The following is a 22,601-nucleotide window of genomic DNA, read 5'->3' as shown; positions in this document are numbered from 1 at the left end:
GGCTTAGTACTACCCAAAGGATTTTTAGAACTAAATGTCTATTTGACACCTGACTTTGAAATGAGCACCAAAGATAGGGAATGATCCCTGACCTGTAAGCAAATGGACAGCAATGCAAGATTTTAGCCTCGCATTAAAGCTTGACAGGTTATTAGTTGGAGATATTGGCTGGAGGAAACAAAGGTCCACTGTCAGTAATCCTCTTCACATTTGGGTTACCTTGTTAAATGCACTTTATAATGGGCCAATTCTTCAAATACCATCCTTTACTGCTTTAGCCAACGATCATTCGGTTGCAACTTCAAGTGGTCACAGATGGTCTTGCAGGATTCTGTAGCTCTCAGCATAAAATATTCAATAAGCTTTGGAATAGTGAGAGGAAGAAAGTAGGGTAACCTCTTACAGCAGCATTTCAAAGTTAGAGTGTCCATGGAAAGTCCACAACGCAAGCCGGAGGGAACAATGAGAATAATGAGCCAAATTTGCAGGCAGTGTAGCACCGCCATTGCAAACAAGCTTGAAGATGATGACCAGCTGTCAGGCTCCTGATAAAACAGGAAGGATGGTGAACCTCTACAAGAATCAAGGTTTTAGCAGAAACACCTCAATTGAGGAGGATAAAGAGGGATTCTCCTCACCAGTGCAGACATTCTGTTGATTACAATTTGTTTTCAAGATATGGATGACCCTGACAAGAATACTTTTATAAAGGAGTGTGAGTTACTTCTGTGGGTCATTTCAGATGTTTACAACTGAGTAGCTTCAGTAAGAATTGACCACGTAGTTTGATCTAGAGCCACAGACAAACTGGAGGCTAGGATTCCCTGGTCAGTATTAGTGACACAGTTGAGAGTTTATGAAAATCTGACAAATGTTATGGTCTTTTTGTTCTGGGGATTTATTGAACTCGGTTCCATGGTTTATCACTGGAAGAATCTTAATTAGTAATCTCTGCATTTCTAATCATTAGAAACAAGAGTGGGCCACTGAGCTCTTCAGTCCTGCCCCATTATTCAACTAGATTATGGTTACCTGAGGAGATACAGTATCAGAGGCCAATATTAAAGCAGGACAACTGATGTCAGATAGTGAGTGTGAGAGGAAAGGGTTTAGAAGCTAAAATTAGGATCAGACTTGGGTTTCCAAGAATGATGGACTTTAGTTATGATGAGAAGTTGGAAATGTTAGAAATGTTCTGTTTGGAGCATGGAATGTTAAGAAGTGACTTCCTGGAAATGTTCAAGGCATTGAGGGGTTCTGACAGAGGAAAATCTATTCTTTCTTGAGAGTTGGCCATTACCCAGACATTATAGACTTCAAAATCGATGATTTGCAGCAAGGGAATTATTTCACTCAAAGTGTGTCAAGATCTGAAATGTTGTCCTTGAATACAAGGTAGAAGCTGATATGCAGAACAATTTTAAAAGGGAGTTAGATGGTATATCGAGAAACCTCCTGAAGAGCTGGGAAATGGGACTATGCACAATCAAACTCACAGAAAGACAAACTGATTGAAACTTAAAACTTAGGAAGAAACAAATGATTCAAATTTTACACCTGAATAGTCAAACTTGAATATTAAGATTGCGTCCCCCTTGTTCTTTATTGGTCCTCTGGAAGACGTGGTTTTTTAGAGGAGCTTTCATGTCATTAGGTCACCCCCAGAAATGTCCCACGGAAAGCAATGAGATAGTGAACAGATAATCTATTTTAGTGATGCTGACTGAGAGACAAATGTTTGTTCTGACACTGGGGATCGTCTTCAGTATAATGCGGGTGGAAGTTTTATATCTTGTGGGGATTGGGGACCAGGGTTTAGCTTCTCAGCAGAAAGCCAGCATCTTCGACATTGCAGCATCTTTTTGATTGCTTTTTGTACGTCTTCGTTTCCAATTATGTGTCTGCTTGGACTTACAAATAATGATCTGCATCTAGAGAAAATTGCACAAATATTGGCCTCAAGGTTTGTGACTATGCTGTTGCTAACATGGCTTAGAGATGTGACGGGATTGAGTTATTTATCCATTTTCTTAAACTCAATGTGACTATCACAAGATTCCTGTCAGATATTACAAACATTCCATTCGCCCCCAGCCCAGTTATAATCTCTTCCAACATCATCCGTCAGGCAGAAGACACAAAAGCTTAAACACATGTACCAACAGATTCAAGAACAGCTTCTTCCCTGCTGTGATTAGACTTCTGAATGGACCTCTCAAATTTAATACTGACTTCACTCTTTGTGCACTTTCTCTGCAGCAATAATATTATATTGTTCACTCTATTCTATTACTCTTATGCACTTTGTCTGGTACGACTGTGTGCAGTTTTGGGCCCCATATCTCAGGAGGGATGTACTGGCCCTGGAGCGTGTTCAGAGAAGATTCATGAGAATGGTCTAAGGAATGAACAGTTTAACAAATGAGGAACATTTGAGGACTCTGGGTCTATGCTCAGTCGAGTTTAGAAGGATGTGAGGGGATCTAATTGAAACTTACAGAATACTAAATAGCATGGGCAAAGTGGATGTTGGAAAGGTGTTTCCCTTGGTAGGAGAGACTAGGACCTGAGGGCACAGCCTTAGAGTAAAGGGAATACTGTTTACAACAGAGATAAGGAGAAATCTCTGGTGAATCGATGGAATTCACTGCTACAGAAGGCTGTGGAGGCCAGGTCATTGAGTATGTAAGACAGAAATAGATAGGTTCTTGATTGTAAATGGGTCAAAGGTTACAGGGAGAAAGCTGGAGAATGGGGTTGAGAAAAGTATCAGCCATGATTGAATGGTGGGGCAGACTTGATGAGCTGAATGGCCTAATTTCTGCTGCTATGTCTTATGGTCTGTCTGTACTGCAAAACAAAACTTTTCACTGTACCTGAATAAATGTGGCAATAATAAATCAAATGATTATATAAGGCAGGAGTAGGCTGCTTTTTAGGTGATCTTGTGAAACAAACCCCAGTAATGAGACATTTCTTCGGTTACCGTCATATGTGTCCATTACTACTACAGCTACCAATAACTCAGCTGCCACTAAACATATTGCTTCACCTTCTTCCCCATTAATACTGGGCTTAGTGCTTCCAGTTTGATTTCCTGATCCTAATGAGGGACGAATATATTTCGTATGGTATGATCAGGTACAGTTATAGAATAACTATGACTGCATAAATAGGAAAGGATTTTATCCCTCATCCTCTTTCTCACAGTGATGTGAACAAAACACAAATCATCACAGTCAAATTTTAGCAAGTTCGGAGCCAAATCCTTGTGAAAAATGGGACAAATAAGGTTTGTCATGATGATCCAGAAGAAATTGTATCCTGTGTTTAACATGAAAGGGTTCAGAAAAGATTTCCAAGGATGTTGCCAGGGTTGGAGGATTTGAGCTACAAAGAGAGGTTGAACAGGTTGGGGCTGTTTTCCCTGGAGCGTTGGAGGCTGAGGGGTGACCTTACAGAGTTTTATAAAATCATGAGGGGTGGAGAGGATAAATAGACAAAGTCTTTTCCCTGGGGTGGGGGAGTCCAGAACTGGAGGGCATAGGCTTAGGGTGAGAGGAGAAAGATATAAAAGAGACCTAAGGGGCAACTTTTTCATGCAGAGGGTGGTACGTGTATGGAATGAGTTGCCAGAGGAAGTAGTGGAGGCTAGTACAATTGCAACATTTAAAAGGCATTTGGATGGGTATATGAATAGAAAGGGTTTGGAGGGATATGCGCCGGGTGCTAGCAGGTTAGGATATCGAGTCGGCGTGGACGGGTTGGACCAAAGAGTCTATTTCCATGCTGTACATCTCTATGACTCTATGACTATGTTGGTCTTAACTGTCAGCTCAATCTAACCGTCTGCAATCCCTGGGAACCAACTACTACATTAAGTTATTACACAAAAACTTCAACAAACAAAAAAAGGTTATTTGTAAACTTAAACTTACTTGGCTGCATCATTTCATGAAACTTGGCCAATTAAAACATTAGTCTGTTATAAACAATCTCAGCAGTACAAGCTCAAAAAAAAGCCAAATTTTGCAGTTGATTTTGGATGTTCATCTAGATTAGATTACATTACAGTGTGGAAACAGGCCCTTCGGCCCAACAAGTCCACATTGACCCGCCGAAGCGTAACCCACCCATACTCCTACATTTACCCCTTACCTAACACTATGGGCAATTTAACATGGCCAATTCACCTGACCTGCACATCTTTGGACTGTGGGAGGAAACCGGAGCACCCGGAGGAAACCCACGCAGACACGGGGAGAACGTGCAAACTCCACACAGACAGTCGCCTGAGGCGGGAATTGAACCCGGGTCTCTGGCGCTGTGAGGCAGCAGTGCCAACCACTGTGCCACCGTGCCACCCACATCTCTTCTAATCCCCAGATCAACCAGAAACTCTGTTGCTCTATGAACAAATACCTTCCAACTAGCTGAGTGCTTTTAGTTTTTATTTCACCAGAACCATTGGTTCATTGTCAAAGTTACTTACAATTCAGTTTTCTGACATTGGAGGTTTAGCAGCAGTTTCAGTCCTTCAAATGTCCATTATTAATGTACTTTCTGATAGAGTCAAGAAAGGTGAAATATACAGGATACTGCTTAGAGACACTGTCAGTTGAAGTGGGTTGTGACATTCAAAAACCCACAGGATAAATTCCTGCCTCAAAACAGAGTGATTTGTCCCAAGTGCTAACAAAGCAGATTCAGCGACATTTACAGTGTGTGTCAAGTATCTGAGGAAACCTTCCCATTAAAAACAAAACAAATCCATATTTTAGTGACTTGGTGGCCAACCTGAGCCCATCAGAGCAAACAGACACAGCTAACTCATAATTCATCATGTTCTAGTGAAATTAAGTCCTCTCTTGTGGCAAACTCACATACATTGTTGAATTTCAGTGATTCGGTAAGGTGCTCATAGCTGTACTTTACTTCCTCATAGTCGGTCACAAGGTTTCCACTGTGAGCAAATGGCAGTGGCTTCTCATTCAGAAACAACTGGAGTTTGTACTTTTCTCCCAGGCCCCGTGCTTCATTGCACCTGTACAGCACGAGAACAAGGTTTGCAGCAAATGGAGAAATCCATCCGCTTCGGAACTTGCGACCTCTCTGTGCTTCAAAATTATTCGCTTGTAATGGGTATTTGTCCTTAAAGTAACCCATGAGAGTCAGGACCGGCAGGAGAGTCTCTGCGTGTCCGAAGCGTATGACAGCGGTGTGAGATATGGACTGGTTCCTGTGTGCAGAAGAGAAAAGACAGTGTTAATCAGCAGCTTTTCTGCACGTTTGCTAGCATGACCATTTTAGTAACAGAGTTTCCATGTTACTGTACAAAGACACATTCAACTGGGGTTCCAAGCCTCAGGAAGTCTGCAAATGAATGTGCTGTCCAGGATTTTGAAATTATTTCAGGACCAGTGATGAATCTGGCATTTATTTTCCCTCCCTCGTCGCTCTTGTTTAATGGATCACTCGGGACAGTTGTATCCCCTTATTATGTGGCTCAACACAACTTTCCTGCACATGCTCAGTTACTGCCAATCCCCAAAATCACTTCCGTCTGTCTACCTGACTCCTTTGTCCATGATAGAATCCCTACGGTGTGGAAGCAGGCCATTCAGCTCATCAAGCCAACACCAACCCTCCGAACAGCATCCCACCCAAACCCCCTGCATTTCCCAAGGTTAGCCTGTACATCACTGATGATGGTGCAACTGTTCTACAAAGCAACACACAAGTCATAGGAAAAAGGCACCACATCAGAGAAGAAGAGAAGCACGTCTTTAACAAAGAAAATCGTCTTAGCTCGAACACAAAATTCTTGCACTGCAGATGCAGGATGGACATTGGTAGTGAGGAGAGGAAAAGCAAGGTGGGGAATGAGTATTGGTCTAGAACTAAGGTCACGATCTCAGGACAAGGATCAGGCCATTTGTGAGTGAGATGAGAAGGAATTTCTTCACTGAGCGGGTGGTGAATCTTCGGAATTCTCTGCCTCAAGGTCTGGAGAAACTCAATCATTGAGAATGTTCATGACAGAAATTAATAAGAATTCTAAATATTAAAAGACAATTTATTAAGGGATATGGGGATAGTGCAGCAAAATGAGGTTGCAGGAGAAGTTCAGAAATGATCTCATTGAATGGTAGAGCAGGCCTGAAGGGCTGAATAGCCTATTCTTGCTCCTATTCCTTAAGTTCTTCATCATTGATCGTGGATCATACCTCTGACAGATGAGTAGGTTCTCAGTTTGAGTTGGCAACTGCACACACATTTGGTTGGGGGTACAAGAGGTGAAGTGGACAACTTCCCCACTGCAAACTGGATCCTATCTCAGTGAAGCGTCATTTTCAGAGCCAGTGTAACGTTTCCCATTTCCAACAACAACTTCCCACCTCTTCCTGACAAGCTGCTCCAAATTACTATCAGCTTTGTCCTGCAGGACTATGTCCAATGTCTTCTCACTTACCCAAGTCAGAGAAAACACAGGAACCTGGGACCAAGTACACAATAGATTTAACGGATTGTGCAGTATTGATGGGCAAGGCACAATTCAGGTGGAATTGAATGAAAAGTTATGTTTGACACACAAATAAACTCATGTAACAATCTAAGGTAATTAAAAAAAAGACTTATTTTAAACAGTAACTTTGAAACAGTAAAGACTTTGAAACAGTAACATTCATCACAGGACAACTCTGGTATGTGACTGTATTAGTATATATATACAGCCAGGACACTCATTCTGATTAGAATGGTACGCATCCATCTGCTCTAGGGGTATAGCTAGTACACCATGCCTTGGACTGCAGGCTTCCTGCCCATCTTCAGTGCAGATTTAAACTAGACCAGTAATTTAATGTTTACTAATCAATGCTTTCATGATAAAACTAATAGAACCATTATTATATGAATGCAATGATCATTCAAATTCTGTTACAGAATCCTCCTACTTCCTATGCTAACTAAGTCTTTACAATAAAATTGTCTGTCCTCAGCCTGATCTAACACAATTTCCAGTATTATGACTGAAATCCTCTTTCCCATGTCATTACTAGGTGGCATGTGTCTTGGTGGTTAGCATTGCTGCCTCACAACACCAGGGACCCGGGTTTGATTCCAACCTTGGGCAACTATCTGTGTGGAGTTTGTACATTCTCCCCACATCGGTGTGGGTTCCGTCCGGGTGCTTCGGTTTCCTCCCACAACCTCAAGTTGTGCAGCTTAGGTGGATTGGCCATGGGAAATGCAGGTCTCGGGTTGGGGGCTAGTGCAGCTTCAGGGGGTTGAGGTGGAACAACGAATGGCCAGTTTCCATACTGTGGGGATTCTATGATTCTAACATTGCATTAATACCAGAACACACACTACAGTATATTTTTGTTTTATTGTTACCGCCTTATGAAGGGTATGAGGTTTTGAATGACCAGTTGATCTACTGTTAGCACACAGGTCAAGCACAGCACAATGAGTGAAAGTGAGGTAATTGGATCCAAGGGGAGATGGAACAGAATGTAGTTGGGAAGATTAAGAGTGATGCTGGGAACAGTTTAAGCATAGAGGAGAAAGGGGCAATGGATTGGAAGAGGAAAGAGGAGAGGTATAGATGGGCAATAGTCTGTGTGCAAGGGGAATGAAGAAGATGAAGGCAGTTGGGCAGACATGAATGCAGGAAGAAGGGGAGGGAGTAAATTGGAGAAGGGGTAAAGAATGGAATTGAGGAGGAAAGGAAAAAAAAGTTGCTAAGGAGAAGATGGTGACAGAGGGAATGAAGAAATTAGAGGGATAGGAAGAAAGGGTGGACTATAAAGATAACAATAATGAAACATGGGCATAGAAAACAAGAGGAAAGAAGAGTAGGGATGATCAGGAAAGTATGATATCAAGGTGATAGTTAAAAGGTGAGAGAGGAAGGTAAAATAGTGGACTCACAGACCTGGCTCTGCAGAGGATACTGAGGGGTAGAGTTTCCCAGGACTTGTTTCTTTTAGGTGGGCAGAAAGTAATGGATTATTTATTGCTGTCGATATGTGGGTGAGTGGGGTTTGAAATTGGTGAGACAGGTCTGGAACAGCCAGTCCATACATGGACTGCACAGAGAAACTGAGAATTCTCTCACTGAGGGGATGATGACAGAGGAGAAGATATTTGTTGAGCAGTTGAGGGAGGAGGTTGTAATAATGATTTATTGCAGGAACATAGGAATTTCAACATGCATGGACTGTGTTGGAGGATATTTTCTGGGGTTGGATGTTACTTAACTTGGTGATCAGTGTGTTTCCTTGAAATGGCAACACCTTACCACAGAGTGACTGTTAAACATTTTCAGATCAGGCCTCTTGCTTCATTGAGCAGGAACAACTCTGACTTAGAGGAGGAATAATTTGGCAATGCTTTGGTTTTATTATATTGCGTTTCTAACTTTGATAGTCTAAATGTAAAAGATAACTGTAAATGAGACTGCTACAGTAGTGGAGTCTGATGTACCCTGGGAGGCAAATATTGTTTCTCATCAACTTGTTCACACCTCAGGAGCAGGTGGGACTTAACCATAGGCCTCCTGCCTCAAACTAATACCACTGCATGGTTTTGGCACGACTGCGCTAGTTAATTATTAGTAGACAGACAGAAAGCTGGAAAAAAACAGCAAGCCAGGCAGCATTAGGAAGTGCAGAAGTCAACATTTCAGGTGTAGCCCTTCTTCACCCCTTCCCAGAAACAGACAAACACCCATTTGTCACCAGATTGAAATCCAAACTCTTGGCAAAAAGTGATGCTACTGTCTTTATCAAACTCATATACCTTTCATCACAACAGCCCTTATCGGTCCAGTATCAACAACTTTCATGTTATATAAATTAAACAAAACTAAGATGAATGTTAATTACATAGCTAAGTCTTATATAAGATAAAGGTACTTGTTTTGTGTTACAGGTGGACATAGAATGGGGGTTCTCACAAAGTTGAGAACCTTTGAGTTTATTAAGATGATCTCTTAACATCTCCTATGAGAACGATAATTGCTAAATGGTTCACAATTGCTTCTTATAAATAAAAAAAAGGAACCATATTCTCGGCAATAAGGAACACTGAGTGACCTCCAGGGAAGATGTCTTTTTAATCAACCAGCGAAGTAAAAGGAAAGCGTAAAACCAGAATAAAAGGAAAATAATACGTTTGTGAGAAGATTTGTAGCTCGGGTGCTCGTTGTTGTGGTTCTGTTCGCCGAGCTGGGAATTTGTGTTGCAGACGTTTCGTCCCCTGTCGAGGTGACATCCTCAGTGCTTGGGAGCCTCCTGTGAAGCGCTTCTGTGGTGTTTCCTCCGGCATTTATAGTGGTTTGTCTCTGCCGCTTCCGGTTGTCAGTTCCAGCTGTCCGCTGCAGTGGCCGGTATATTGGATCCAGGTCATTGTGCTTATTGATTGAATCTGTGGATGAGTGCCATGCCTCCAGGAATTCCCTGGCTGTTCTCTGTTTGGCTTGTCCTACAATAGTAGTGTTGCCCCAGTCGAACTCATGTTGCTTGTCATCTGCGTGTGTGGCTACTAAGGATAGCTGGTCGTGTCGTTTTGTGGCTAGTTGGTGCTCATGGATGTGGATCATTAGCTGTCTTCCTGTTTGTCCTATGTAGTGTTTTGTGCAGTCTTTGCATGGGATTTTGTACACTACTGTGTATACCGGCCACTGCAACGGACAGCTGGAACTGACAACCGAAAGCGGCAGAGACAAACCACTATAAATGCCGGAGGAAACTTCACAGAAGTGCTTCACAGGAGGCTCCCAAGCACTGAGGATGTCACCTAGACAGGGGATGAAACGTCTGCAACATAAATTCTCAGCTCAGCGAACAGAACCACAACAGGAAAAGAATAAGTCAGTCATTTTGTTGTATCGTAACATTTGTAATCATAGGATCCTCATCTACCTCCTTTAGCCTTGTGTTTCAAGAATACCTTTTACCACTTCCTAAATCTGGTAAGACTTTCCTGCTTTTCTTGTACTGATGGATGGCACTGACTCAGGATTACTTAGCAGTTGCTGTGTATGAATCCAAGTACAGAATGTCCTTCCTCCCTTCTGCAGCAGTGATTGCTTCCAGCTTTTTAAATCCTCTTGTCTATCCCAGTGCTCAGTCAGCACCCTCCCTCCTCCATTCCTGGTGTCAGAGCCCTCAGCTGGCTTGATTGTACTTTCTTGAATCTATTTCTTCAATTCCTCTGCTGGTCTACTTCCCTTCCATTTAAATGCATTTAAAAGCTTTCTGGAAACTCGTCTCTTTGACCCAAACCTTCGCTCAAAGTCTGCCTGCATCAGTGAAGCATATTTTGAGACACATTCTACATCAAAGGTCTTAAATGGTGACAAACCTGGAGACTTACTCTCTTACATATCCCCCATGGCCCTTTCCATCTTCATTAGCTCCAAAAAGGACAGGGACAGGAATCTTTGAAACAGTAGGACTTTCAAAAAATTCTTGTATCCCAGGGCTACTTACGTGATTCTACTTACGTTCAGTCTGACTGCAGTTCCCAACCTCCCACCCGCAAACCATTCCTTCACCCCCACCCCCCCCATTCATTCCTACCTACTGCAAAACAACATGAATTTTGTTTGTCTGCTATTAGAGGGTTAAAATTTGGTTTAACAGTAGCCTTATTAACTCATTACATGCTAAGCGTGCATGAACAGCTTTGTGCTGCACTTTCAACTTAAAGACTTCAGCACGGACAGTCTTGTTTAACATTCTCACCCTTGCTCACTACTGACGCACGGCCCATTGTCCCTTCCTCTCGTATCACTTTGACAGCCCTCTATACCTGCAGAATTCACCAAGACCCTCTTCTGTAGCAGCTAACCATGGGTTACAAACTCCAGCCTCAGTCTCAAGTTGGCGGGGCACTACAGTTCTTTTTAACTACAGAGCTATGAATACACTGGGTCATTGATTTCTACCAAACAAAATGGCTAAAATGATGTTTTTGTTAAAATAAATGACAAAGAAGGCATTCACCTTAGCTGGGGTCAGTGCCATTTTGGGTAGGTTATTTTCCTTACTTTCAGATGGGCTTCAACTAAGTGAAAACCAATCATGGAAGAGTACAGTTGCCCTGAAACAAAATCTATATCAGCGTGTGATATTCAAACTGCTTTTGTGTGAGTGCTCGCTGTCAGAAACAGATGTCTTAATAATTCTCCAGATTCCTGGATATCCTAGGAACACCAAGTTTGGTCTGATTTACACATAATCAGTGGACATGATAAAAAGCTAAATATTACTTGTTAGCCATATCAGCTGTAGAACACAATAGATTAATATAACATGCTGCTAGACTGTTAGCTTCATGCAGTTACGAGCCTGTTAATGAACTTATCTTAGATTTAGGGGTGGTACGGTGGTTCAATGCTTTGCACTGCTGCCCCACAGTGCAAGATACCCAAATTCGGGCCACAGTCTGTGTGGAGATTGCACATTCTCCCAGCATCTGCATGTATTTCCTCTGAATACTCCGGTTTCCTCCCACAGTCCAAAGATGTGCAGGTTAAGTGTATCGGCCATACTAACATGCCCATAGTGTCCGGGGAAGTGCAGGATTACGGGGATGGGCTGGTTACAGGCTGGATGGCATGCTCTTTGGAGGGTTGGGTGTGGACTCAATAGGCTGAATGGACTGCTTCTGCACTGTAGGGATTCTATGATAATGGTCTGAATAACAAGCAAGCAGAAAATGTTAGGGTAATAAACTAAGAAATTGCCCATCATGATTGTTCACTGCTCAGAGTATAGGAGTTGGGTCGTTCTGTCTCCCTCTTATAGAAAGGATATAATTAAGCTGGAGAGGGTTCAGAAGAGATTTGTCAGGATGTTGTCAGGAATGGAGGGTTTGAGATATAAGGAGAGGTTGAACTTATTTCACTGTATGTAGCATGGGGTTGAGTGGTGACCTTAAAAGAGACTTCTCAAATAGTGAGGGGATAGATAAAGTGAATGGCAGATGTAGTTTTCCTAGGGTGGGCATTTCAAAACTAGGGGACATATTTTTAAGGTGAGAGAAGAGAGATTTAAAAAAGGAGTGAGGGGCAATTTTTTACACAGAGAATGGTTCGTGTGTGAAATGAACTTCCAGAGATAGCAGTGGATGTGGGTACAGTTATAATGTTTAACAGGCACTTAGATAAGTACATGAATAAGAAATGAGGAGGGATATGGCAGGTGGGACGAATTTAGTTTGGGATTATGTTTGGCATGGACTGGTTGGACTGAAGGGTCTGTTTCTGTGCTGTATGATTCCAAGACCCTATGATTACCAATACCAATTCCCATACATGAATGCCTTCATTGTAGACACTGGTGTCACACTTGAAGGAGAAATGCAGTCACCTGCAAAACAATGTCAGCAGCAAAGTCACATCTTGTCAAGTGGATCTCCTATGGGATATCAAAAAGCCTTTGCCAGGGAACGGAGGTCTTTGCCGGGTACTTGGTTGACAGTTATGAAGAAGGCTGGCCACACTCACCTAGCTCTGGTAAAACTGTTTGGAATAGATGTGAAATATGTGTGAACTGTTCAGCTGCTTAACACAGAATCATTTTGAACAGTTAACAGTTTGCATCTGTTTTGGTAGTCTGCTAAGAGGCACTGAGCTATCATATAAATAAACCATTGAGAGCTGTATTAGGTGAAGCAGTCAGTAGGCCTGGGTCTCTAACGCTGTACACACTGAGGGACCTATTTGGGACCTCACAGAGAGAGGATGTTAGGAACACTGCTTCTCAAGTTGTTCCTCAGCATTGTGGTCAATGTGAATGATAACTTTAATCAAAAACAGGAAGATATTCAATGAATAATAACTCCTGCCTGTGGTTCTCAGTTGAATATTTGTTCTAGGAATAAAAACAGCAAGCAGAGCAGGAGCTGAGCTTTTTGGATTTAACCAGTTGCATGTCAGTGATCCCAACTTGCATAATCATTTCAAGATGCTCCTTTTGATATGACACTAATTTGCGCCAGAGACAGTACCAGAATGTGAATGCAGCAAGCTTGAGATCTGCAGGAAGCCACAGGATATATTCGACAACATGGAAGGATTTGTTCTTTTCTCCTCATCCCCTCCCTCCTCTTTTTTTCTCTGACTATATATTTGGTTATGGACTGCTCACACTCGAAGGGTTTCCAGTTCTGATGGAAGTTAATTGACTGAAATTTTCACTCTTTTCTTTCTTCGCAGATGCTACCAGACCTCCTGCCCCTTACCAGCAGCTGCTTTCCTCTCCTATTTACATAAAGTTAACTATGAACTGAAATTTTACTGGAAAAACATTTTATTTATAAAGGGCCAGAGTTGAACATTGCTAAAATAAAAATCTGGATATCATCAGAGCTGTGTACCAATGGTTTCTCAACTGCTTCTGTGTTAAAACCTTGAGAGACTTCCACGAAGCTGTGTCGTAAGTTCCAAAGGGTAATGCAAGTTACCACAACAAAACAGAGGACTGTTTTATTCAGATGGAACTACAGGAATAACTCGTAAGTGCATTATCAAAAAAAGCAGGCAATGGCTTTGGGATATCCTGGTTTTAATCCCTAGACTGGTCAGTTATGTGTGTAATCTTGATTCATTCAGATATTGAAAGGAGAAAATACAATAGTAAAACTAATTCACATCGAAAGGATTGTTAGAAGTTTCCAAGGAGAAATGTGTAACACCACAGATGTTCCTGTGTTTAAATGTGCTCTGTATTTTATAGAGGATGAAAGGTTATGAAGTGAAAATGTACACAACACAAAAACAGCCTCCAAAGATTCCTTCAGCCAAACAATTCAGAGTAATTATTGAAAGAAATGTTTACAATGTAACTCCATTTACAGAGCTTAATGAATTGAATTGAATTTAATTTAAAGGTGGGACATTGGTGAGGTGGTGGAGATTTCAGGACCACACTTTCTGGTTCTCTCACCTAATTAAGAGATTACATAAAGTGGGTGACAAAGTGAAGTTAAAACCTAAAATCAGCCACCATTGTACTGAATAGCAGATTATGTTTGACATGTGATCTACCTCTGGTGCTCTTAATGTTTACTTTGCTTCCTATGGTGTTTATTTATCTTACAATATTCCTCACAATGATGTAAAATAAATGAGGTGACATTATTTTCAAGATCCTTGTGAAATGGTGCTTTCCTGTTACCACAAAGACAGTGTGAATACCACCTCTAGTGGTAACCTGCCATTCTCTATGATACAGTTGGCTGAATACACAAGCTGAAAATGTGTTGCTGGAAAAGCGCAGCAGGTCAGGCAGCATCCAGGGAACAGGAGAATCGACGTTTCGGGCATAAGCCCTTCTTCAGGAATCCTGAAGAAGGGCTTATGCCCGAAACGTCGATTCTCCTGTTCCCTGGATGCTGCCTGACCTGCTGCGCTTTTCCAGCAACACATTTTCGGCTCTGATCTCCAGCATCTGCAGACCTCACTTTTTCCTCAATGAATACACAAGCTGCTGTTCAGCTTTGCTGTTTATGCAGACTGTTCCCAAATATGGAGGCAGTTCAGGCAACTAAAAACATAAAATCTGGATTCAGAGATTTCAGGATCTGCATATGTATCGTACTCTCTCAAGCTGCCATTGTTGACAACAAGACTCAAGCAAGAATGGTCAGAAGTGTAGCCTTCAACACACTTTGAATGCCATTCTAGGAATGAATGGAAGTCATTCTGCATACCAAACTAAGAGTTGATTAGGTCATAGCCCTGGCTACTCTGCTGCAAGAATGTGAAGGTTAGCCTGTGTACCAGTGGCATGTCCATTAAGCTCAACCACTTTCACTTGAACTACCTTCAAAGGCTCCTAAAGATCAGCAGATAGCTCAACAAGCCAGACACTGAGAAACTCACCTGAGCTGGCATATCTCCACCACACTGAGACAGTCACAACTGAGTATGGCTGGTCCGACAGCCAGAACGTCTGACACTGACATACCAAAGTCAGAGGTATGCTCTGATGGTGGGCAAAGAATCTAATGATTCCCATGAATCTATTATCGATTGCCGGGAAAAACTCATCTGGTTCACTAATGTCATTTAGGGAAGGAAACTGAATTCCTTGCTTGGTTTGGCCTACATGTGACTGCAGAATCACAGCAATATGGATGACTCTTTACTGCCCTCTGGCCAATTAGGAATTGGTAATAAATACTGGCCCAGCCAGCAACACCCACATCCTATGAATGAATGAAAAAAAGACACCGAAGGCTTCACTGAGGAGTTTTGGCTCTGACCTGAGTCCACAAGGTCCTCCAGGATTGCTGTACCTGGAACACCTAATTAAAAAGGCTGTGGCGTATTTCAAAGGCAAGAAATATCAGAGACAAAGAAAAATCACAAGTAGAGGAAATCTTGAGTCAGCAAATCATCTGAAACTCTAATCGTTTGCATTATCCTGTCCTGTTCATAGCTGAACTTTTGAGTGCTGCTGTGAACAGGACAGGATAGTGCAAACGATTAGAGTTTCAGATGATTTGCTGACTCAAGATTTCCTCTTCTTGTGATTTTTCTTTGTCTCTGATATTTCTTGCCTTTGAAATACGCCACAGCCTTTTTAATTAGGTGTTCCAGGTACAGCAATCCTGGAGGACCTTGTGGACTCAGGTCAGAGCCAAAACTCCTCAGTGAAGCCTTCGGTGTCTTTTTTTCATTCATTCATAGGATGTGGGTGTTGCTGGCTGGGCCAGTATTTATTACCAATTCCTAATTGGCCAGAGGGCAGTTAAGAGTCATCCATATTGCTGTGATTCTGGAGTCACATGTAGGCCAAACCAAACAAGGAATTCAGTTTCCTTCCCTAAATGACATTAGTGAACCAGATGAGTTTTTCCCGGCAATCGATAATAGATTCATGGGAATCATTAGATTCTTAATTTCAGATTTTTATTGATTTGAAATTCCACTATCTGCTGTGGTGGGATTCGAACCTGGGGGTTGCGAGGTTATCGGTCCAGCGGTACTACCATTAGGCCTTAGTGTTCTTGTAGCACTTCCTTTGTCACCATTAGAGTATACCCCTGACTTTGGTATGTCAGCGTCAGATGTTCTGGCTGTCGGACCAGCCACAGCAATCACATATGTACCTACCAAACATCCAAATGATAAACATGGTCATATTTGCCTTGAGTAATGAACAAGAGCAGTGAACTATATTTCTGTAGTCATTGCTCTACGTTCTTATTTTGTCTCCAGTAGTTTTCAACAAACCAGAGTTTGAAGAACTTAAGCAAAATATTTTTTCACTCTGAAGAGATTGTCCAAATATATTTTGTTTCATATGACTGCATTTCTTTTCCTGACTAGTTTGCATCCAAATTTACATCACTAATATTATCTCACTAGTTTAATCATGGACGTTTGGCAACTAATTAACAGCCACATATTAAGATTTTCTTGATATTTGAGGGAGGAGGACTTTCAGCTCATTTATTAAAATATTGAATTTTTAAAAAAAATTAAATTTGTTTATAAAGGGCTGAATTGATAAAAACCTATACAACGGGAAGCAGTCAAAGCCTTCATCTAGAATAGTCTTCTTTATTATCAACAACAGATTCCAATAATGGAATTCAATGGCACATTTCAGAAAGGAGATCAGTGCTGGAAGTGTCCTGTTTGTTTGTCTCACTATCTGGAATTCATGCTGAGCTCAAAGTCTTTGTCATGTTTCTCACACCAAAGGTAGTGGCGGGGGTGAGAGCTGGTGTACCCAGGGTTATCTAGGCACGATCCTGGATATTGAGAGGAATGGATGGGTCAGAGGTCAAGTTGTGGCTTCTAGGGCAAGCTGCTACAATGTCAAGAGGTAGCAATGTCAGACAATGCGCTCAAATTGGTACTGTCTAGTTTCAGGAAAATGCTAGTTACTAAAATATATATTTAGCCTACTACAGAGATAAGGTCCTTGTTTTTTTCTATTATAAGGAACACAAATTGCAACTCACCACAAAAGTTATTAACTTACATTTAATTACAGAACTTTCTAATGCATTTAATACAATGGAACAAATAGCCTATTTATGTTGAAGTGTTGGGATCTCTGTGAGTGAACAGTTCTGCTTTTACTAAGTACCTTATAGCAAATGAGCTCCATATTTTTGTGTATATTTCCTTTTCCTCTGCATGCTAACACTTACATGATTTAGTCTCCAACAGATGTTTAGGGTTTTTTTCAGGTTTTGCCTGCTGTTCTTAATTTCTCTTTATACTGGTCTGAACCCGAAAACTGAGCCTCAATATCTGAAAGCATTCTCTGGCAGTATTTTAAACTATGCCGCAGATGTCTGGGTAATCCAAAGTGCATTATAGTGCGACAAAAACTGCAGCCATAACAAAATGAAATCTTTAGGTAGAAGTGGATGTTCCATACTAACTCCCCCTGGTAAGAGAGATTAAGTTACTCCCACTCAAATACAGTACAACTATAGATTCCATGATAGCAAGTCAGACAAACCTAAATAAAGGAAACACCTGCCTCTTGAGTGATAGGCAGAATGAAATTTATGTCAGATCCAAAAGCATCAGACTTTGTTTACATGGGAGAAATTATACAAGAAATAAATCTGTATACACAGCCATTAATTTTATGAGGAAATGGTTACTTGCCTTCCTGGAGGGAAGTCATTCCCTGTACTCACAAGTTAATTGCACCAGACGTTAGCTCATGAACTTGAAATATTAAATTGATGAAACACTCACACGTAAATAATATACAGAGGTATTCTTGAACCCAACTATTTGTCAAGTGTAGAATCATAGAGATGTACCGCATAGGAACATACTCTTTGGTCCAACTCATCCATGCAAACCAGATATCTTGAATTAATCTAGTCCAATTTGCCATCATTTGGCCCATAAACCTCTAATTCCTTCCTATCCATGTACACATCCAGATCCCTTTTAAATGTTGTAATTGTACCAGTCTCCACCACCTCCTCTGGCATCTCATTCCATACGTGCACCACCCTCTGCATGAAAAAGGTGTCCCTTTAGATCCCTTTTAAATCTTGCCCCTCTCACCTTAAAACAAATCCAGTGGCAGAAGAAAGTAAATAAATAAGATGACCAAAAGCTGCTGTAACTGACTTATGGAAACACTAACACATACAAGTTCCTCTCCGAGCCACTAACCATCCTGACTTGGAACTACATTGCCTTTCCTTCAGTGTCACTGGGCCAAGGTCCTGAAAAGCACTTCATAACAGCACTGTGGGCATCGCTGTAGCGCATGGACTGTGGTTCAACAAGGCAGCTCATTACCACCTTCTCAAGGGCAACTAGGAATGGGCAGTAAGGATGTTGTGAAACTTGAAAGGGTTCAGAAAAGATTTACATGCATGTTGCCGGAATTGGAGGTTTTGAGCTATAGGGAGAGGCTGAATAGGCTGGGGCTGTTTTCCCTGGAGCACTGAGGGGTGACCTTAGAGAAGCTTGTAAAATCATGAGGGGCATGGATAGGATAAATAGATAAGGACTTTTACTTGGAGTCCAGAATTTGAGGCCATAGGTTTGGGGTGAGAGGGGAAAGATCTAAAAGAGACCTAAGGGCAACTGTTTCACACAGAGGCTGGTACATGTAGGGAACAAGCTGCCAGAGGAAGTGGTGGAGGCTGGTACAAACACAACATTTAAAAGGCATCTGAATGGGAATATGAATAGGAAGGGTTGAGAGAGATATGGGCCGTGTGCTGGCAGATAGGACTAGATTAATTTGGGATATCTGGTCGGCATGGACGAGTTGGACTGAAGAGTATGTTTCCGTGCTGTACATCTCAATGACTTTATGACTATAATGCTAGCCTGGCCAGTGACGCTAACTTCCCATGAATGTATAAATTGAAAAAGAAGATTAATTGACCATCTTCCAATATGAAATTGATATCCTAATGAATTTACCTCCCAGGTTTATTTCAGAGCAATACCCTTCCATGAACAGCAGAAATATGAATAGTATAGTTGTCATGTAACATTAGATAACAATTCACCCTTTTGTAAGTCCACAGCATGCATTATTTAAACTGGCCACTAGTTCTGCAAGGAAACAAAATTGCATATATGACCTCTCTTCATGAAATGTAGTTTGGAAAATAGACTGACTATGAAGTGCATAGTGATTCATGGTCTTCTTCACCAAGATGTTTTACTCCACCCTGAAACCAAATACTGAACAAGCAAGCAATTTTACTTTTACTAGACTTAGACAGCAAACAAACACTTTCATTCTCCCTGAAAATATTTACGTAGAGATTTAAATGATCATGCAAACCTTTACACCTTGGTAAACATTTAACATTGATATTGAATACAATATAGCATATTTCAAATGCAGCAAATCTCTTTAAAATACCAGGATATCACAAAATACATCCTGTTGTTAAATGCCCCTTCCTATTCATAATCAGAAATATAAAGCCTGGACGTTTCCCAGTTCCCCAAAATAACCACTGAATTACTGCATTTCTACAATGGCAAGTGGGACACCACCGCAGTCTCCATAACCACAAAAAGACTATCGCTCTGTCTTATAATCATGAGCAGGAGAGAGTTCTGCTAAAAATGTATCACCTGTAAAGTATTCTGTCTGACCTTGGTGTAGAAGCTCGTGAAAGGTGAAAATTCATGGTACATCCTCTCCAACAAAGACAGCGATGATAACAACATACGTTCTGAAAAAGGTCACTGAACTCAAAACGATAACAACATTCTGCAGTTCAGAGTAAATGCCTCTGAACTCCTTACCTTTGATAAGCAAACAATGACAAACTGTACTTTGTTTATGTAATGGAGGAAATCTTGTGGGGAGATGGTGCCACAACCATGGTGTCATTGGACTAGTTAACCAGACACGAGGGTAATGTCCTCAGACATTATCCCACCACAGCAGCTCGTTTAATTTAAATTAAATTCATTAATCTGGAAATAAAAGTTAGTCTCATTAACAATGAGCATGAAACCATCACGGATTGTCAAAAAAGATTTAATCTGGACAAATGCAAGGTGATGCATTTTGGAAAATCTAACGCGGGAGGGGAGCATACAGTAAATGTCAAAACCTTTAGAAGCATCAACATACAGAGGGAACTAGGCATACGGATCCCTGGAAGTGGGAAGACTTGTGGATAAGGGGTCAAGAAGGAATAGCATGCTTGCCTTCATTGGTCGGGGCACAGAGTGTAAAAATTGGCAAGTCATATTGAACTTTAATCAGATCACATTTAGAATATTGTGTACAGTTCTGGTTGCCATACTACCAGATGGAGGTTTTGGAGAGGGTACAGAAATGGTTTACCAGAATGTTGTCTGGCTTGGAGGGTATTAGCTAGGAAGACAGACTGGAAAATCTTGGGTTGGTTTCACTCGAACATCGAAGGATGAGGGGGTGACCTGGTAAAAGTTTACAAAATTATGAGGGGCACAGATAGAATGGATCGTTGGAGTGTCTTTTCCAGGGTAGCAAAGTCAATTACCAGAAGCCATAAGTTTAAGGTAAAAAGAGGTGCATTTAAAGGAAGTATGAGGGGTACATTTTTTTTTAAAAACAGGGTGATAAGTGCCTGGAATGTGGTGACAGAGGAGTTGGTGGGGGCAAACATAATAGCAAAGGTTAAGAGGCATCTTGACAGATATATGAATAGGCAGGGAATGGAGGGTTTGGACTGCCTCAGGCAGAAGGTTTCTAGTTTACAAAGGCATCATGTCAGCACAGTTTGGGGGCTGAAGGGCCTGTTACTTTGCTGTACTATTCTTTGTTCTCCGTTATTAAAGTTAGTGATGCTCACATTACAAAAGTAGGGAGCGGCAATGTATGGAATTATAAGAATTAATAACAATCTTTCAAGTTATTAACAAGCAGCTAATGTAGGTCAGTATGCACATGAATAGCATTTTTATGGAGTCAGGCACAGGTACCAAAGGTTTGGATGCCCTCATGTAAGGTGAGAGGCATGCAAAGACAGTCAAGAATAGAGGTGACAAAGATTTAGTCGTAGAGTCATAGAGATGTACAGCACGGAAACAAACCCTTCGGTCCAACCCGTCCATGCCAACCAGATATCCCAACCCAATCTAGTCCCACCTGCCAGCACCCAGCCCATATCCCTCCAAACCTTTCCTATTCATACACCCATCCAAATGCCTTTTAAATGTTGCAATTGTACCAGCCTCCACCACTGAGGGTTTCAGCAGGAGATGAGCTGAGGCAGGTAGAAGTTGTAATAGGTGTGGTGTAGGTGGCGGTAGGGCCCATCTTGGTGAGGGTGGTGATGTCTGATAGCAAGCTGATCTCAGGGTCTGGCCTGGCACCAAGGTTGTGGGAGTCTGCTTCAGTATCAGACACTTATCAGAGAGAAGCTGGTAGCTGGAACCCAGGGATTGTAATGGAGACTGAAAGGCAACCACTTGATTGTTCAATTGCAGAATATTAATGCTCATTTAGTGCTGCATTTTGGATGAACCACCTAAGAATTCAGAGAAGAGAGAAGTGATAAGAAAGCTGGCAATGATATACATCAGTGAATATATGGTTACTGACAGTATACTGGTCAGGCTATTTTATTGATGGACAAAACATAAATATGAAATCGGATACATTCTTGAGGAAGCTCCAAGATGATGGTGCAGGAATGTGAAGAGAAATTAAATGGGCAAATGACACGTAAATAAGAAAAATTAAATGAGTTTGGAACTAATGCATCCAGCTGGATGACAACAGTGAGGCAGTGATGGAGGTGGTGTAGTCAACTGTCAAAAGCTGCAGATAGATTGAGTAGGACAAGAGAGGAGAGTTTATTTTTGCATGTCGTGCAGGATGTCAAGAATATTCAACGCTGAGGTAGACCAAATTTTAATCGGTAAGGGGGGATCAAAGATTATAGGGAAAAAGGCAGGAAAGTGGAATGGAGTATTATCAGGTCAGCCGTGATCTTACTACAAGTAATTGATAGGCTGAATGGCCTAATTATGCTCTTATGTCTTATGGCCTTACATGGGCGGAAGTGAGGTTGGAGCGCAGAGCTGGTCGGGAAGGTAAGTGATTGATATTTGAGTGGGTGTGTTCTATACCCCAGGCCCTACATAGTAGGGCCTCCCTCCCATCCTCCTCCTCTAACCTAACTTTAAAGTTCACAGGTAAGCGACTCAGTGTTCTTGCTTTGGAGACGAAGTGTAGAGTAATGGCAGCGCAGGCAGTGGAAAGTTCCTCCTGCAGGATGTTTGAGGTAGGGGTGACCACCGATACTCCTGCCGACTTCACCTGCAGGAAATGCAGTCATATTCTGCTTCTCACAGAACGAGTTAGGGAACTGGAACTGGAGTTGAATGAACTGAGGATTATTCGAGAGGCTGAGAAGGGGAAAGATAGAAGCGACAGGGACATAGTTACGCCAGAGAACAGAGGTAGCTGGGTAACAGTTAGAGGTGGGAAGGGGAGGAAGCAGGCAGTGCAGGGATCCCCTGTAGTCATTCCCCTAAACAATAGGTATACCGCTTTGGATACTGGTGGGGGGGACAGCCTAGCAGGGGTAAGCTGCAGTGACCGGGTCTGTGGTGTGAGGTC

The 22,601-nt window shown here is 41.7% G+C and overlaps 1 protein-coding gene and 1 long non-coding RNA gene across 7 annotated transcripts in view; one reads left to right on the top strand and one right to left on the bottom strand.

Moving 5' to 3' along the window:
* The window catches only part of minpp1b (multiple inositol-polyphosphate phosphatase 1b), a 101,770-nt gene that overhangs the window by 14,200 nt on the left and 64,969 nt on the right, over positions 1–22,601 (bottom strand). For 3 of the 6 annotated variants that reach the window (XM_043712381.1, XM_043712385.1, XM_043712386.1), the window contains exon 4: positions 4,884–5,239. In XM_043712381.1, the coding sequence (XP_043568316.1) occupies positions 4,884–5,239 (356 nt within the window). The remainder of the gene's footprint in view (positions 1–4,883; positions 5,240–22,601) is intronic. The other 3 variants (XM_043712383.1, XM_043712382.1, XM_043712384.1) reach the window with 1 other exon arrangement.
* The window catches only part of LOC122561051, a 48,298-nt gene continuing 35,484 nt past the window's right edge, over positions 9,788–22,601 (top strand). The window contains exons 1-2 of the long non-coding RNA XR_006314892.1: positions 9,788–9,979; positions 13,232–13,530. This is a non-coding gene — a long non-coding RNA (uncharacterized LOC122561051). The remainder of the gene's footprint in view (positions 9,980–13,231; positions 13,531–22,601) is intronic.

Source organism: Chiloscyllium plagiosum, chromosome 22 (assembly GCF_004010195.1).
Source record: "Chiloscyllium plagiosum isolate BGI_BamShark_2017 chromosome 22, ASM401019v2, whole genome shotgun sequence".
Taxonomy (NCBI): Eukaryota; Metazoa; Chordata; class Chondrichthyes; order Orectolobiformes; family Hemiscylliidae; genus Chiloscyllium; species Chiloscyllium plagiosum.
The sequence above is the reverse complement of the archived record's forward strand: the minus strand, read 5'-3'. Positions and strand labels throughout refer to the sequence as shown.